The sequence below is a fragment of the Pollicipes pollicipes genome, unplaced genomic scaffold (assembly GCF_011947565.3).
Source record: "Pollicipes pollicipes isolate AB1234 unplaced genomic scaffold, Ppol_2.1 Scaffold_2555;HRSCAF=2994_pilon_pilon_pilon, whole genome shotgun sequence".
NCBI lineage: Eukaryota > Metazoa > Arthropoda > Thecostraca > Pollicipedomorpha > Pollicipedidae > Pollicipes > Pollicipes pollicipes.
Genome location: NW_023596136.1, coordinates 23,233,241 through 23,251,315, shown reverse-complemented (window position 1 = coordinate 23,251,315; position 18,075 = coordinate 23,233,241). Strand labels below are relative to the sequence as shown.

At 64.9% G+C, this 18,075-nt stretch overlaps 1 protein-coding gene across 1 annotated transcript; it reads right to left on the bottom strand.

The window, feature by feature from the left end:
• Positions 1 to 370: 370 nt before the first annotated feature.
• Positions 371 to 17,715, bottom strand: LOC119099274 (homeobox protein homothorax-like). The gene is made up of 6 exons (XM_037222401.1): positions 17,684 to 17,715; positions 17,126 to 17,267; positions 12,098 to 12,148; positions 10,656 to 10,706; positions 3,384 to 3,584; positions 371 to 525 (listed from the first exon to the last, which is right to left on the bottom strand). Exons 1-6 carry the CDS (start codon positions 17,713 to 17,715, stop codon positions 514 to 516), a joined length of 489 nt encoding a protein of 162 aa, XP_037078296.1. The 3' UTR covers positions 371 to 513.
• Positions 17,716 to 18,075: the final 360 nt, after the last annotated feature.

Below are 18,075 nucleotides of genomic sequence, written 5' to 3'. Positions count from 1 at the left end.
GGCTAAGCCCAACAGGATTCGCCCTGCGCGCGCGCCTCTCCGTGACCGGAGGTCAAGGTCACATTGGCGGCGAGCCGACGCTCCGTCGTCCGTTACAGCCACGCAGAAGAGGGAAAACGGCAACGGCGTTGGCGGCGGCGGCAGCGACGACGACGGCGGCGGCGGCGGCGGCGGCGGCAGTGGCGGCGGCGGCGACGGCGCGGCGTCACCGCCCATGGCGCCGGCGCCGGTCGCGTCGCTCTGTTTACGGGCCAGCCGCTGCCTCTCGGCTCACGCCCGCCCGCGCGCGCGTCCGCTCGCCCCGGCGCCCCGGCGGCGCCCTACTGCATAAACGGAGGGGTGGTCGCCCCGCGCGCCGCGCCTGCCCCGCCCGCGCCCGCGCTCGCGCCCCCGCTCGGTTTGTCTGTCTGTGCGCCCGGCTCGGCCGACGCAGGCGCAGTGTAGAGGCGCCGACTTCCAGTCTATCCAGCGCTTGTTGTCTCCCCGTTGTAGACGCACGAGACGTGAATTCGATTACGTCCGCATCTGCAACAGCGGAGACAACCGCGCGTTAGATGGACAGCGCCACACACAGCTGCGCCACTCTACACTGCGCCATGCGTCTCTACACTGCGCCACTTGCGTCTGCCGAGCCAGGCTGCGCGCACGTCTTCTCGATTCTGCCGCACTGAGGCGGGCGCTCAATTCGAGCGCGACTGATAATCGAGGACTCTGCGCAAACCTGGAACAGCAGAACCGACGCACACCACAGGCAGACAGACAACGGCGGTGGGGCCACCCCAGCAGAGGCGCGACCGGCCCGGTTAGGCAGGCCAAAGTCTACGGCGCCACCCCTCCTCTGTATATGCAAGTGACCGACGCGGCGCGACGCGTGCAGTTGTCCCGGCCTCCGCTCGGGCCCACTTGGCGAAAGACGTCGCCGTTGGCCCGTCCTAGCCCCAGCTCGGGCCCCTCTAGCGGGAGACGCTGTCGTCGGCCCGTTCCGGCCCCAGCTCGGGCCCACCTAGCGGGAGACGCCGCCGCCGGCCGTCCCGGCCCGGGCGGTCCGAAGCCCGCGTGGGCTCCAGACCTCCCCGAGTCCCGCGCCCGGAGTGGCCAGCGGTCCAGGGGCGAGCCCAGCGTCGACCGAGGTCGGGCCGCACTAGTACGACTGGAGTCGCTCAGCGGGCGGGACACACTGATAGCTAAGGGTGATCGGGTGCAATGCCCTCTGAAACTGGTGTAGCTCGGCCAGGGCGTCGCTCAGCGCCACCCGCCAGCCACCAGCCGCGTCGTCAGTCAACCACGGAGGTCTCAGCGAGTCCCTGCGGCCCCCAGCTGGTCCCGTGCTGCGGGCCGAGCGCGCCGCTGCCCCCGCCCCACCTGTCCCGACGCCCGCCCCACCTCGGCCGCCAGCGCCGGTCGCGCTGGCGGGCGGCGGCGCCCCGCTGGGCGTTTCGGACGTGGGAGCGGCGCCGGGCGCGGCGGGGCGTCGCGGGTCGCGCCGCCGGCACGCCGATCGCATCGCCGGTGACCTCGGGCGCCGCGGGGCGCGTCCGGCGGCATCACAGGCGCCGCGCCGGCCACCCCGTCACGGCCCGCCCCTATCGCGCCGCATCGCCGTGTAGTTTCAGGTAAACCGGTCGCGTTTGAAGGGCATGACTCTTTTCCCTGTCGCGCCGCGCAAAAAAGCCGCTAACCTTGCTAATTGCAACTCGGTGAGGAATTGACAGCTGCGACAAAAGACGCCGAGTGTGCGCGGCCGCGCGGCCGATGCTCGCAGGCGATAGCGGTAGCGGCGTGGCGGCGGCCGGGGACGCACCAGCGCACCAACGCACAAGGTTGGTGCAGCGTCGGGCCGGACGTCGGGCCGATGATGTCGGCGGACCAGACCGGCCGGTCGGCCTGCGCCCACAGTACCGGCCACCGCACCCGGTGCGGCCCGGCCGGCCCGGCGGCCGTCCGTGAGCGCGTGACGCTCCAGTGACGCCGGGGAGCGGCCGGCCGAGCGCGCGGCGCGCGCCGGGCAGCGGCCGTGCGGCCGGCGCCGTGGCGGAGATGGCCCGATAGGCGACGGCGGCCGGCCGGCCACACCGGCCGCCTCCTTGTCAGTGGGGTCACGTTGTATTTTATCAGGCCGGGGCGGACGCGGCCGAGGCACGGGAATAATTCCCAAATAAACGATCCGGACCGAGATAGCTCGGAAATTCGAACGCTCAGATGGTCGAAATCATAATAAACCTGTGGCGACCGATCGACCTTCGGCGCCAGATTTATGGATAGGCCGAGCGGTCGGGTCAAACCCATTCTTTGGCCTGGGAGCGGGCGCGACGCAGCGCGATGCGGCGCGACGTCCGCCGGCCGGACCCGTAAACACGCGGCGCGCGCCCGCCAGACGCGAGGCCTCCGAGCCACGAGGCGTCGCCCAGCGCATGGCAAAAACGGCCGGTCCGGCGCCCGCTAATGGCGCCGCTTTATCCCCGAGTCGCTGCGCCGGCCGGCAGCCCTAATCCAGCGCGTCCGAAGCGGCGATAAGTCGGGCGACCGTCGATATTGTGCCTGGACGGCGGAGACAAATTCCTATCGGCGTGTTTACAGTGGGACCGAGTTAGTCAAAGTTCAGGCCGGCTACCCGCGCGATGATTTATCCTGGCCGTCATAAACATGTCAAGCGAGCTAGTGCAAACACAAACGGCCGGCGAGCCGCTCTAGTACCCTGGAGTGGGACTGGTGCGGGCAGGCCCCCGTCTCGTCGCCGCCGCGCGCTGACAGCCCGCCAGGCCGGCGCGGCGGGGCCGGCGGCGGCCGCGGCCGGCGCCCGCCGTCTCCTCCCGAAGGTGGCCCGACCAACGCTATCAGGCCCCGGATCCACCGGAGGCGGAGATGGCGGAGACAAACATCCCAAATGGTATGGTGGGTTGCCGGCCGGACGCCAGGGAGCTGGGAGGATGTCCGACAGAAGGCTGCGTTCCCGCGCATGCTGATGTACGGTCAAAATATATTTTGACAGCGTGGCAGCGTCTGTTTTTTATTTGCAATACAAATGATCATTACGTTCAAGGTCTTAAGATGACATTAAGGTCAACGGCGTTGCGGACTACATCTGTAACCGCTCCCAAAGGAGGCGCACAAATTAATATCAAGCCAAATTATAAACTGAGTCCGCGGACGAGCCAGACGGCCGCATGCAGCCGCCGCCGGCGCACTTCAAGCCGGCAAACAGCCTCCCACGCCCGGTCCCGCGCCAGGACCCCCGTCCCGCTGGCTCAGGGTCCCGCTCGCCCCGAGAAGGGGAGAAAAGCGTGGAGACAGAGAGCCCGACAGAGAAGAGAGAAAGAAAGAAAGAGAGAGAGAGAGAGGGGGGGGGGGGAGAATGAGAGAGCGAGAGAGAGCGCGGTACTCACGATGTCTGGCGTGCTGGTGCCATCCTGGCTGGCCTCGGCCGACGCGCGCGAGTTGCCACTGTTGTTGTTAGTGTCGCCGTGGCCGTGGTCACTCGTCTTGGCCGCACCACTGTCCCGCTCGTCGATCACTAAGTCTATCGGCATTTTGCCCTTCAAACAGCTGATGTAGCGGTGGCAGAAGTTGTCGCACAACTCGTGAACCTGCAACGGAGGAAGGTCGTCAGGTGAGGGCAGCGCGGGCGGCGACGGCGGTACGCGGCGCGACCGTGGGCAGCCGCGGAGGCAGATAGGCGGCACCGCCTGGACGCAGCGCCTCTAAAACAGCTACTGCCGGTTCCACGATGTGGTATCAGTGAACAGACCCGTGACTTATGACGGGGTGGCTGATCTCGTATCAGTACAGGTCGGCTCAGGCTCGCGGTGGATGTTTCAATAAATTGCACAAGCTTGCTTTGGAAATTTCCAAGCCCGATGTGAACATGTGCAGGCTAACGGACAGAACGAGAGCCAGCAGATGCCGTCCTACACCAGGTGATGCGGTGGATGACGGAATCAAGATCGTAACTAGGTACGTTTAACTGACACTCTGAGCATAACTAACTAGGGCGCGCACGAACTGTCAACTGATGTGCGTTTGCTTTGAGTCCGCATCCACACATCCGTTGGGGGAACGGCAGATGCCTGGAACACGCAGTGGTAGTTGAACTGCCGCAGTAAAAGCTTTAGAACTCTTTGTTTGCTCTTGAAACATTTTAGCCGGGTGGCCGAGGGCTTATCCCCCTCCCCCTGCCCCCTCCGAGGGACACGTGTTGAGAAATTCGGTACAACCCTAACAACGGATTTGGGGGACGGTTACGGCTCAGATGCATAAGCTTCTTAAAAGCCATCCTGGATAAAATCGGAGCTTTTTGTTACAAAGAATGTTAAATATCGTTTCACGGAGTACGTATTACTAGCAACCTGCGGTCGGTGACAATACACTTTTACCGTGACCGGCATGCTAAACCAGTGACATTCTTTCTGGGTCTGCACGTATTAGGACGAAACATCGCCCCCGGCATGACCATTCACGGCGGGGCGGGCCGGGGGGATGGCGGCTGCTTTCCTAGCAACGGCTGCCGCTGCTGCCGGCTGGCTGGCGCCAAGCCCAATTGGGTCGTGTCACCGCCCCCCCCCCCCCGATCTACACCCATCCCTCTCCCCCCCCCAACACACCATCCAGCAGGGGGCCCAGCCCACTGTTTTTCCGCCAAACTCCGAAAACGAGCCGTCTATGTGCAATAACACCCACTAATGTTGTTATGACTGAGCATAAACATTGGCAGTGGTCTTGCAACAAACACTGAAAGGAAAAGAAACAGGGGAAAGATCAATTAATGAGTTTTTACCGCGGTGCTCAGTCAGCCATTGTTTTCCACTTAATGAGCGGCGTCCGCACCATGCACGTAACAATCATGCCCGGGACAGTGCCGGGTCCGAGCGTCACGGACTGGGAACTAGGCGCCATCGAACGCGGACCGGTGTCGAAGGCAGCCCGGTCCACGCTCACGCTGAAGGCCCGTCGTGCCCGGCGGGGCGGCGCAGGCGGGGCGGGGTCGGCGCCTGCCCCCAGCCCAAGCCGGACACGGCGGTAAGCTGCGCCATACAGAACGAGAGTCGAACACAGCCGGCCGTCGTCCACAAGCTGCGCCTCCGACCGCAGCAGGACTTGCTTCCCCTGCCCTCGCGTCCCTGCGCGGCCACGTGCCGGCGCAAGGACGCCCGACCCCGGGCGCCGCTGCCCGACAGCGGATGGAGAGGGGCGACCTCTGCCCCGTTGGCCAACGGAAGGCTCGGGCGCTTCGCCTGGTCGCTGGCTCCGACCGGCCTCCGGAGGAGCGCCGGTCCCCGCGCAGTGCGCCAGCCGAGGCGTCAGGTGGCGCAGCTGGCGCAGCTGCCGCCGGCGCCAGCCCGCTGCAGTTTGTCGGCTGATGGGACACATTCTTGCGGCGCCACAAAAACGGCCACCACTCGCCGGCCGACCCGCCAGTGGAAATATCACCGGAATCCGTGTGGGAGGACGCGGAATGAAACAACAAAACGCCGACCTTCGGCGCCGGCGAGAACTGGCCGCCGCAACGACGCTGTCATTCAAATCGCCGTTTTAATGTTTAAGAAATCGCGGCGCCCGCTGCGCCGGCCGATAAATACCATCAGGATTGCGTGACTCAATCCCAGTCGCGTCCGGCGCTGGTCGGAGAGAGCGCGGAGAGGGCAGAGTGGCGGGGGAGCTGGAGATATGTCGGATTCCGCGGAGAGCAGCCGAGGAAAGAGGGCAAGAGAGCCAGAAGGAAGAGAGAAGGGAGGCGGAACGGAGAGAGGGTAGGAGAGAGGTAATTTTACAGGTGATGCAACTCACGTCCAGAAGGATAAAAAACAAGGCACATCCGATGCACAGCAGGGGCGCATCGTTGGAGAACAAATCCACGGGAACTGAATGGGAGCTGAGCAGAGCGATCAGGGAGAGAATGGGCAGAGCGGGTGGAGGAACGAGGGGGCAGAGCGGGCAGAGTGGTCGAAGGACCAGGGGAGAGGGGACAGAGCGGGCGGAGGGCCAGGGGGAGAGCGGGCAGAGCGGGCGGAAAACTAGGGGGGAGCGGACAGAGCAAGCGAAGGACCGGGGGAGAGCGGGCGGAGCGGGCGGAGGACCAGGGGAGAGCGGGCAGAGTGGGCGGAGGACGAGGCGCCCTGAGCCGAACATGGGAGTCGGAACGGGCGCGCATTACATTCCCGATCCTGTCTACAACAAGGCTGGTCAGCGGTGCAGGATTGCACGAGTGGCAACCTCCGAGCGTTACGACCCCATAAAATTGAATAACGCTCGGTCCAGCCGACGGCCGTGCGGGTCCGCGCCGACAGCTCTGCCTCCAGCTGCTGCAGTCCAGGATGGCTGAGATCGGTCACAAAGGCTCGCGCAGGGCCCAGAGCGTGTCCCTCCGACCGACAGGCCGCCGTCCAAGACCGGAGACTGTCCCTGGTGCCTCTCTCCCCGCGAGAGTGGGTATGGAGCAGGTCGTGTCCCGCGTTGCCCCGCGCGGAGTCAGGGTCGGCGGAGGGGCCTGACCGATGGCCACCTGCCCCGCTCGTGCGACCCACAACAAGGACTGCGACCCCACCGCCCTCCCCGCTCATACAGCCGGTCGGCCGCCAGCACTGCAGCAATCCCGCGCCGCGCCATAAATTTCCCAAATCGCAGCGGCAACAATTAATGAATTCTTCAGGCCGGCCGAGCTCATCGCGACGCGCCATTACCTCCGGTTGTGGCACGCAACACGTAAGCGGACACGGCACATCTCGGCGGCCGGCCGTGGCGCCTCACTCGCGCGCTCCGGTCTGCACGTGCTGTCGGCGCGGGCCGCGGTCCCCGGCGCCCGCCCCCGACCGCCGCCCCTGACCACGTCCCGCCCCCGGGCCACGGTCCCCCGCGCAGCCCCACGCTTCCCATCCTGTAAACGATGCAATGCCAAGCGCGACCATTCTCAAGGCCAGCCGGCCCGGTGCTAGCACGGGCAATAAAACGGTCGGCGCCACACGAGCTCCCCCTCTGCACCAGCCCCCCCCCCTCGCGGTCCATCCTCAGGCCCGCCGCGCTCCGCCGCGCAGTGTCGCGGCGCGCGGGCCAATATGGCGCGCCGACGCCCGCCCTGCGTCAATATTGAGAATGGTCCGCATTCCGCTATCTTTATTGCATTGTTTCCCTGTAATTTTTGCCGCATTCTCTATCCATTTTGTGCGCGACCGTCGGCCCCCGGGGGCCGTTATTGGTGGCCGCTGACAGACGACGCGGCGAGAGCAGCGCCGTCTCGCCGCGCCGCGCCGCTCTCGCCGCCCGCCGCCGGCTCGAAAGCGGCGCACGTGCCGGCCGGCGGCGCACCGTCAGCTGGCCTCCCCGCCGACGCCGGCGGCCAATTGCGCCTCTGACCCCCGCAACTAAGTCACCTGCAGGTGACAGCCGCTGGAATCGAACCTCCCGCCGCAGAGTGGTCACGTGCAGCTCCGAGGGGAGGCGGAGGGGGGGGGGGGGCGGCGGCCATGCTGGTGACGTGGGCCGTGTCACTTGCAGCGCCGCCGGCCGAGGGGGCGCCGGGGAGGGGGAGGGGGAGGGGAAGGCGCGGCTGTCATCGGCTGCGACGGCCGGCGCGCGGCGCCAGACCGACTCACGCGGCGCGCCCGGCGCGGTTGTCGACGCCGGCGGCGCGGCGGCGACATTCCCGGCGCGCGCCGGCCCGCGCCTCTCGACGGACAATGGGTGTCGGCCGGCGGGGCGTCACCCGGCCGCCGGCCGCCGGCTACGGCCTCTCCATTACGACCATATGGTGCATGCCCCGTTGATAGGCGCGGACGCCGGCCGCGCGCCGGCCCGCGCGCGCCGCGGGCGCCGACATGTCGGAGCGGCGCGTCGACATGTCGGCGCCGGCCGCGTCGACAGGTGGGCCGTGGGAGAGCGCCGGTTCGCGGCCGGGCCCGACGCAAACAGGCCGTCGGCCGCCGGCAAACAGAGCGTATTTATCGAAGTCAGGCCTGTTTGGGGAGGATGGCCCCGTCGGCCGGCGGCGCAAACACGCTGATCTGATGGCAATGATGATTGTCGGAATGGGTGCACACAATGTCCGGCCGTCGGAGAAGTGGCTACCGCCGCGCGGAATCCGCCGCGTCACCGGCGGCCAGCGTCCGTCCGGCACACACACACAGACGCGCGGCCCGTGCATGCATGCCAGGTGTGCGCGTCACACTGGCGGCTGCGGGAGAGCGCGGCGTGCAGCGGCGGCCGCGGGTAACGGGCAGAGGGCGGAGGAGCCGGCGGCCGGGCCTCGCGCGACGCTGGGCCATGGCGAGAGGGTGGGAGGGAGACTGAGCCGCAGGTGAGGGGCGGAGGGAGACGCGCGCGGCCAGAGGCAGAGAGCGGGGGGAAGGAGAGAGTGAGGGAGAGGGAGCGAGCGCGCAGAGTGTGGCAGCGGTCCGCTGCGGAATGTCTGTGCGGCGAGCTGATGCGCCGGCCATATGGCCGGTCGGCGGCGGCGGTTGTCTGTTTTGGCCCTTCGCGCCGGCCGCCGCACCCCTGAGCCGAAACCACACGTGCAGCGGGCGGCGAGCGCCTGCAGCGGCGGCGGCGGCGGCGGCCATCTGGGGCCGCTGCCCTCCATCGGCACTCCAGTCCCGCCGCCGGCCGCGGCTCGACGCCAGGTGGGCCACCGGGTCTGGTCGGGCCGGCCCTAGTCCGGCCCGAGTAGGCCCCGAGTCCGGCCCCGAGTCCGGCCTCAGTCCCGCCCAAGTCCCGCCCCAGGACTGGCCATAGCCCAGCCCGAGTCCCGTCCAGGTCTGGCCCGAGTCCGGCCCAGTCATGATCACGTCAAGTGACGTGGTCCAGCCGGGTGGGCTCCAACCAGCGCCGGAAGTGAGCACTGCAGGTGCTGGGCTGCTCCAGCCGGCCTGCCGCCGCCGGCAGCCGGTCCCATCGACCCGCCCACCTCACTCGTGCAGCCAGCTGACTGACCCGGGGCTGTGAAGAGCCGGACCGACCAGGCACGCTGCCCAACTCTATTCTCCAGCTCGTCCCCTCGGCTTGGCACCCCCAGCTGGTCTCCCAGCCGGGTCCTCCCGCTCAGCTTATTGCACCAGACCTCGAGTTCGGCACCCGCTGCGGCCCGGCGCTCCCAGGTCACCTTAGACCTGCCGGCTCACCGGTCCCGGACCCGACAGCAGCCACCAGCGGCCAAAGTCGTAGCCGCCGCCGCCGCTTATTGGCGGCCGCCAAATTGACGCGACGGCGACAATCATGGACGGCGCGGCCGTGCCCGCCGGCGATGTCCCCCGGAGGCGTGCGTGCACTCCGGCCACGCCAGACTGGCCGCCGCCGCCGCCGCCGCCGCGGCCGCCGCCGGCGGCGCTGCCAGCCTTTGCATGGACGGGCGTCACAAAGCCGCGCTTGATGTATTTTCCTGGAAACGGGCGCCGAATGCAGTGGAATCGTGAAGGTGGAGCGGCCATCGAGCGGCGGAATGGGCTATGTCGGCGGCGGGCCGGCCGGCCGGCGCGTGACTCATCGCAACAGACCGGGCCGGGCCGGCAGCGGCGGACAGGGACAGCGGCAGGGGCCGGCGGCGGCGGGCAGGGACAGCGGCAGGGACAGGGGCCGGCAGCGGCGGACAGGGACAGCGGCAGGGGCCGGCGGCGGCGGGCAGGGACAGTGGCAGGGGCCGGCGGCGGCGGGCAGGGTCAGCGGCAGGGGCCGGCGGCGGCGGACAGGGACAGTGGCAGGGGCCGGCGGCGGACAGGGACAGTGGCAGGGGCCGGCGGCGGCAGGCAGGGGACAGAGGCAGAGGCCGGCCGCGGCGGACAGGGACAGTGGCAGGGGCCGGCGGCGGCGGACAGGGACAGGGACAGTAGCGAGGTAGGGACAGAAGCGAGGATAAGGTCAGGGTGCGGCGGGAGGGGGAGAGGGGATGGCAGCAGCGAGCCAAGAACATGGACATAAGGGCCAAAGGCCGCAAGCTGTTACAGCCCTTTCCCTCAAGAGACAGGCGCCGAGCCGGGCCAGTACGGACGGACAGCAGTGAGACATGGACCGGAACGGACCGGAGGTACACCACGGGCTGACGCCGACAGCAGCCAAGCTGAGGACGGAGCTACCAGAGTCCGCGCCGACGGCAGCGCTGACAGGCGTCAAGCCATGCAGCTGGCCGCCCGTCTGGCGGGGCGGCCAGGCCAGCACAGCCCAGCACGGCCGACGGGGCGCGGCCGCACACGCCTTAGGTTGGCGGCGGGAGCGAGTCCTCGACTCTGTCTGGCTGGAACCGCCCTCGGCCGGCCACTCGTCGCGCCGGACACGTGTGAAGCCGGCGACACGACAGTGGCGGCGCGGCGCCCTGTGTCAACAGCGCTCCCGGCACCCTCCCCGCCACCGGACGTGTTTATACCTCCCTTGCAACTGGGGAATAATAGGGGTGCATGGGGGGGAATTTATTCCCGCTGCCCGGGATCAGAGGGAGATAAGGCTAATGAATAAAAATGAGAGCCCCGGGTGTAGATTAGGCATTAGTGCGTTCGGTGGTGCGGCTGGTGCCAGACGCAGTGGAGGAAAAACTCATTTTGTTCGGCCTTATCCGCAGAAGGTGCGTGTAATCAATCAAGACCGAATGAAGATAGCGAGCGGGGGGAGACACACGGGACCGTTCTGGCGCCGCCGCGGCGCCGGGCGGGCCCACACGACGGACACGACGCGGGATGCCTCACCTTTTCTAATTCGAGCAGATGAAACCGCAACACTTGAATCGCTTGCACCATCTGCGGGCGGAGAGTGGGCGTCATTAGCGTCCGCGGGGACGCCCGCAGGAAGGCTCCGCTGCCAGGCTCGTCTCCCCTATATGCGGCGGCCGCCTGTCGTCTTGACCGGGCAGAGAGGCCGTAAATCAATCGCTCCGGGACAGGCACAGATCGTACATGACATCGGCTCAAACAACGGGCTAAACGATTCAAATTGCATGCAATTGACGAGGGCATGGCCGTGGTGGTTTGCGGCATGTGGGCGTGAGCCGGCCTCGCACACCGCGCTCACGAAGTCCAGCTCTGACCCCGCCACGCAGCGCGTCTTCCTTGCAGCGGCCGGCTAACATGCCAGCTGTCACGTGCTCTTCGCTGAGCAGTCGTAACTGCGGTAACAGTGACGACACAACGACGCTCACGGCGGCATTCCTGCGTTTTCTTAATGAAAATACCAGGTAACCGCACGTGACACGGATAAACCAGAGACTCCAGGTATGCGACAATCTGTCCAAAAATGACGGAGCGCTCTTTTTCTGCCTCGCTTGAACAAGTTCGGGACGGGTCTATCGGCCTAATATTATGCAGGATCAGGGGCTGGCCATAGTACTCATAAAAGCGACCGAAAATGGAAGACACAGATTCAGCGGGATTCCGGCGATGATCTTTTCGAAACAAAACAAATGTAATCAGACGCCCTAGAAAGTGCTAGCTAAAAAGGTGCTATTACACGGACATCTGGCTTAACGCGTCGCCAAGTTCCCCAAAATTCCTTATTGGCATCTGGGCAGGAAGCGAAACTTTGAATTCCAATGACTCAAAGGTAACAGGTCTCCGAAACGCCACGACCGAGTCGTGTGACGATTCCCGCCGCGCTCCGCCAGCGGGGTGTCGGCTTACAGTCCTGCCCGTGGTCGTGACCGCAGTGTGGGGAGGCTGGAGATGACTCAGCTGTGGCGGCTCAGGAGCCGGCAGCGGACGGCAGCGCTGCTGGAGCAGCACGCCCCGCCGCCGGGTGCCGGAGCAGACCGTGCGGCCTCCCCAACCGAGGGTCACCCTCGCCGTCCCCACCCCGCGCCACCGCCGCGGCCGGTGGCCCGGGCGCGCGCGCCGCCACACCGGTCCCGCCGCGTATTTTTCTGCTCGACAATCCGGCCGATCTGGCAGGGCACAAGCCGGCTGTCAGTGGGCGCCGGGGCCGATTTGGCCGCCCAAAATACACCTGTCGGCCGGCGTTAGCGCGCGCCGCCGCCCGGCCTCGTACCCTCCTGGCCCCTCAAGCGCCACGCGGGCCCAACTCAAAACGTGGCGCCGCCAAAATTAGACGGACGGGTCGCGGTGCCGGGCGCGCGCGTTTCCAGAACGCCTGGCGCCAGCGGCGGCCGGAAGCTCGGACGGCCGGCGCGGGTACTTACTAGACTATCTAACTCCGGGTTTGGACTGTAGTATGGCTTTTCTGCTCGAATCTGAAACAGACACGCCAGTGGTCAGAGTCGTCAGGCGCCGCGCCCGCCTCGCCGCCCAATGGCTTGGAATCAAACACGACAGGCACACACAGACACCATTCGTGTGACTTTCCTGGCGCACACAACAACACCCAAATATTTACACCAAACACGCCCATGGCAGCAGATTTTGTCGCCTGCCCGACTGCGGCAACAATCGCAGCCGCAAAAACACGACAGAGTTGACCAAACACGCTCGCTATTCGAAATAATTCCGACCCTATGCAAATAGGGCCGGTCGCTCGCCAGTCGTTGATTAACCAGTCAGTGCGCCCGCTGTGCCCCGGCTAATAACAGCGTGTCAACAAACAGCGCCGGTCGTCGGACAAACGGGCCACTCGACGTGAACGTCCTGCGACGATTACAGCACCCTTCCTGGCGCCGCCGCCGCCGCTGTTGACACACGCATTGTGGCCGAGGCGGCGGCGGCGGCGGCTGGGGCAATCACAGCGCAGACGACAGGGTGCGGGGATCGGGCACGAGGAACAGCGGTGCCAATGGGTCCCCCCACGCGGGAACAGCGGCGCTGACGGCTCCGGACACGCGAGGACAGCGGCCGCAAACGGATCCTGACACGTGGGACAGCAGCACCATTGGATCCGCATTGACCAGACAGCTGTGATGACCAAGCGGGCCCAAAAGATCACCCGGCGGCCCGCTTATAAATCCTGTACACTTGCGTCGGTGCATTCAGTCCAAGTATAGCACATTCGAAATTCAGCAGGTATGATCTTACGCAGCTGATGCCATGGAAATGTCCAGTTTACCAAAGCAAAAAGAAAAGTGGTTCGTGCATGGGCTTCAGTCGCGTTAAAGGCTGTAATGTGCTGGTTTTTTAACAACCCAAACTTGGACATGTTAATTGCGATACAACAAAAATTGGCACAGCGCTGTATTTTCGAATGTATGCTAAAAACATTTAAAACAGCCTGCATAAGGAACATGTGACCCTTAAAACCACTGCAAAAATGTCACACCAACTAGAACACTGGGATCCATTAGTGTAGGCCGAGGCGTAGGAAGGATTTCGAAACGGCGGAGCAACTCGATCTTTTTCACTAACGAAAAAAATATAAACGCGGCGTACACGGACGATACTTGTTGCATGACATATAGTTCCATCACATAATTTCAATTTGCTTTTTTGGCGCGCGTAACTTAATTTACTTTAAGTGGCAACATTTGGCCATTTGTCTATTGGCGATGATTGGGTTCAAGGGCTTGTCACTTGCACATTAATACCTATGTATATTTGGTAGGGGGAACGTGCCCCAGTGCTACCCTCCCCATCTGAATAAGCTCCTATGTGCAGACGTAAGTTTGCACACACAGAAGTCGCTGCAGCATTGGTCAGTGGCGAATTTACGCCATGAGCGCCAAGCTGTGGTGCGGCCGGTGAGGTCGGCACAGCACAACACCGGCCATGGTCCGCGTCCAATCACTCCCATAAACGTCCCATAAAGAGGGCGCGTGTGTCGGCGCCGCTCCGCCGGCGGGGGGCGGCGCCGCGTCGCCGTCGACGCGACGCCGCGTCGGCCGTCGACGCTCACCGCCGCGCCCGATCACGCCCAGATATGAATATGAAAGGAGCAGCGGGTGCAGCGCACGTGTTTTAAACATGGGCGCCGCCCGCCGGCGCGGCGCGGCCGGCGCGGACGGGCCCCCCAAACGGGTCGGTTTTTCTCGTTATGTTTTAACGATTTCCCAGCCGTATCACATGTCGCGGCGCGGCGCGGCGGAGGAGGAGCGCGCGGCCGGCGGCCCCGCGCGCGGCCCAGAACAGGAATCCATCTTGTGTCGCGCTTGTCTCGCGTCAATCTGGAGCGGCAAAGGTTAACAAATTACGCCGGGCACTGAGCTGTCAGGAATGCCCGTCCCATGGGCGGCTGCGGCGGGACCAATGTCCCCCGCCGACGAGCCCCTCTCGCCGGCCAATGAGCGCCAAGCCCCTGGCACGCCCGGGGCTGAAGGAGGCACTGTGATCGGCTGCCTCCGGAAATGTTTTACAACCGAAGCCCCTGGAGACAGTACCGTCGCTGTCCTTATCGGCTGGTTATTGATACAGACAGTTAACGTTAGCGTGCACTTCCCACTGAGGGGGAGAAAAGCGCAGAGAGAAGTAGGTTAAAGACGCACTCCGCTTTTTCTAGAGCCTCCATGACCGGCCAAGCGCACGAGCAGATTCGCCGAGCTACGGTATGCCCGGAATTCTTCTCTACCAATATGCACCGTTTTACACCCGGTAGTGGCCATAAATCAGCCAAAGTACAGCCTTCTTATCCTTCTCACAATTTCTGGCATCCCGCTCTCAGGGAGGATGAGCAAAAACGCGCGCGGTGTAATATCCACCCTTTTTGTGGGCTGGTCCCCAGTGTATCCAATGCCTCGTTTGGGGTAATCGCACTCCCTGGAGAGAGATCGCATTCCATTTGGCATAACAAAAGAAAACAGAGCAGTGTCACCCGGACGGGTTCGCCCCTCGCCGCGCCGAGAGCGTGCGTTTCGCACCCCTCCCCTCCCCTCGGCCGGGGGACGCGAAGGCCGGATAGCGACGGCACGGCGAAATCGCACACAAAGCGACTGCGCTCTAATGGATGAAACAGAATTGTTCCAAGCCAGCGATTTTACACATTTGCAAATTCTATTGGTCGTCGAGCGGCGGGATGATACGCATTGTCTGTGTGCAATCAGTATGAAGTGGAATGAATTCGAGTCAAAATAGAACCGCGGCGTGTCGGTGGGAGTGGCGGCACCGCGTCCGGCCGGGGCCGCGGCGGCGACCCGCGTCCAGCTCGTTGTGAGACGGTCCACCCGCGGGTGCATCAGCCGGCACCCGGGGTCAGCGGCTCGGGAGCTCAGCTACGTGACCGGTGACATCCGCGGCTGTATCCGATGTGCGCCGCGCGTGTCCGGTGGTTGTGTCCGCCGCTTGTCCGCAGTGCGTCCTCGCCGTGTGTCCGCGGTTTGTCCGCAGTGTCCGGTGTCTGTGTCCGCCGCTTGTCCGCAGTGTGTCCTCGCCGTGTGTCCGCGGTTTGCCCGCCATGTCCGCCTTGCGAGGACAGCTATCCGGCCACCGCCGGCGGCTCGTGCCGCTCCGCCCGTCCCGTAACGGACGGCGGGCGCCCAACTGGCGCGCGCGTGGGCAGCCCGCTTTAGTATTTAAAGGGTCTGGTAACCGGTCATCACGGACACGCACCCTGCCGCCCTTTTGCCGCCGATCTTGCGCGGCACACGCACACGCCGCGCGTGCAAACGAGAACTGGACAGCTGCTGGTGAATGGAGCTGCCTGCCGTGCTGGGCCAGGGCTCCGTTCAGTCACAGGCAAATGCTGTAAAAATATTAGTTAAGTGGAAACTCGCCATTTAATGCGGTTTGTGTGTAATAATTTTAGGATGTGCTTTGGTGTCATTAGGCAATGACAGAGAAAAAAATTGCCAAGGTGCATGACATTTCAGAGAACAGTATTGCATAAAAGTCTACATCACACTTGCATTGCGAACTACGACACGAACTTTGAGCCAGCATGCATCACACAACAATCCATACAGGTGTTTTTTTAGGAAACGCTTGCAACTTTTGTCTTCCCTATGAGTTGTTTGGGTCCCTTTCCCTTTCGGACAAACAGTTATGCGTCCTGGAGAGCACATGAAACTGCATGCAACGTAACAACCGCGCCGACAAACCGATCCCCGACGATAACGCGTGCCACTGCATCAAACACCGAATTCATCCACAGAAACGGCCCAGTACCGCGCCGCCATCCAGTGAACCAAGGCCAGCACATCAGCCACAACAGAACACCACATTCAGAAACATCTCTTCAGAATCCACCACAACTTCGGCAGAACTGCCCGTAAGTGCGGCACGACAGTAACAAACGGCTGCCCGCCCCATGGCCATTCAACAGCCGGCCGGGGCGGCCGCAGCGGCGCAGTTGGGCCATCCACGGGGCAAGTGGCCGCGAGGGACGCGCCGCGGCGCCGCCAGCATCTGCGCCGATTTGCATACACGGCACATGTCGAACACGGACGTCACATTATTTGTACGGGGAGTTGGCGCCGGCGCTGCGGCCGCCCCCCACAACTGGCAACTACGGCACCGGCGGCAGCATGACGAACGGCCGGCCGGCGTGATTTAGCACCAGCCTGAACGTGACGCCCCGCATATCTCACGGCGCTCACACGTGCGGACAAGCGAGCCGCTCCTCCCGGGGCTGAGCGGGAGGCGGCCGCAGCTCAACACACGCACGCACACGCACCAGGCAGCGCACGGCACAGGGGTGCCCGACGGTACACTGATGCACGGCACCGCCCGTTGCAGACACGACACCGCACACGGCTCGGCAGAAGCCACGCCGACCGCCAGCGCCTGTCAGACGCTTAACATAAATTAAGCATTAGTGGCGCGGCCGTCCCCTCGAACGCGGGGCTACACCAGGCGAGGGGGGCCTCGGGTGGGGCCGTCGCGGCGCCGCTCCGGGTCCGGCCGGGCGCCGCGGCCCGGGCCCGGCTATTGCGGGCGCGGCCGGCCGGCGCCGGGCCGCGTTCCCCGTGAGAGCGCGCGCGAGCTGCGCGACTGTGAGAGCGGGCCGGCGTTCGCGGCCGCTTGCCGGTCGGCTCGCGTTTCCCTCATTATTACTGTTTACTACGCACTGGCCGCGGCGCGGCAAACAGGGCGCGGGCGCGGCCGACGCGGCGCGGCGCGGCGGCTATCGGCCGGCGCATCTGCCCTCCCCGCGCGCCAGCCTGCTTTTCATCTTTTCAGCGCGGTGCCGGGACCTTCTGGCCGAGGCCGCGGGACGGGGGACGGCGCAGAAATTCGGGCACAAAGGGCCGGCCCGGCGGCGGCGCCGGCCGCCACAATAGCGCCACAATGGGGCCAAGTGAGCAGCGGCGCGGGCCGCCGGTCGCCGGCCGGCCGCTCGGCAGCCTGCCTACCTGCTTGCTGAAGACGCCGATGTCTTCGTTGAAGGACTCGGAGCTGCAGACGTCGCCGCCGGCCACGCCCGGGTCCCGCGGCGTGCATGTGGCCAGCTCGCACTTCTCGAAGATGAGCGCCAGCAGAGGGAACAGCGGGTGCCTGCAGCATAGTGCCCGGGTCAGACACGGCAAACACGGCTCGGCCGGTGCCGACCTGTCACGCGCGACAGGCAGGCTGGCGCGCCGCACGAGCTGGGCGCAACGTACCTCACGCCGGTATTACTGCGCCGCCGCCCGTTTTCCATGCCATCAGCATTTTATTACGATGGCTTGCTTGCTTGGACGTGCTCCCATGTCAGCTAGCAACGTGTAATATCTCAATTTTTGAGCTGGAGTGATTACGGCGCGTGTGTTCCATCAATCACAGAATATCTGCACCTTGACGGGCGGACGATCGGCCCGTCCTAAATACACAGCCCAAACAGCTGGAAAACCGACGGTGTGTGAAACTCGGGAAACACAATCTGCCAGTCAGGTCGGCCAGAAATACGGCGTCTGGGAGCCCGAGCAATTCACCGCGCGGCATTCCTCTCCTGGCGCGGGACCATTGTCAATCTCGGTGCGCTGAAGTGGCCGGCGCGCACGCTGCGTGATGCCATACGTAATTAAATGACTTTGGAGTGGCTGTTATCATAATTTGAGGACACAGTGTGGGTCCGATAATTACAGCGGGTGCGTGCTTTATCTGACATACCTGACGGTCGCGCAGGGCGCATGTCACCGCCGTCCAAACAGCGGCGCGCCGCCGCGGGGCGCCCGTACCTAGCCCGGGTGGCCCGGCTGGTTAGTCAAAGCCGTTGTGACGGCCACCACGGGCCGCGAGGGGTCGCGAGGGACCGCGAGGGCTGGACGCGAGGGGCGCGTGAAAATCCGCCAAAAATGCGGCCCCAGCAGAAGGAGGGGCTGAA

Excerpts from the sequence above, each read along its gene's own strand:
- LOC119099274 (XM_037222401.1), bottom strand. The coding sequence starts at position 17,715 with ATGGTCCCGCGCCAGGAGAGGAATGCCGCGCG. Across the intron at positions 12,149-17,125 it reads TCGGCGTCTTCAGCAAGCAG|ATTCGAGCAGAAAAGCCATA; the intron begins GTAGGCAGGCTG and ends TGTCTGTTTCAG. Across the intron at positions 3,585-10,655 it reads ATCTGCTCGAATTAGAAAAG|GTTCACGAGTTGTGCGACAA; the intron begins GTGAGGCATCCC and ends CCTCCGTTGCAG.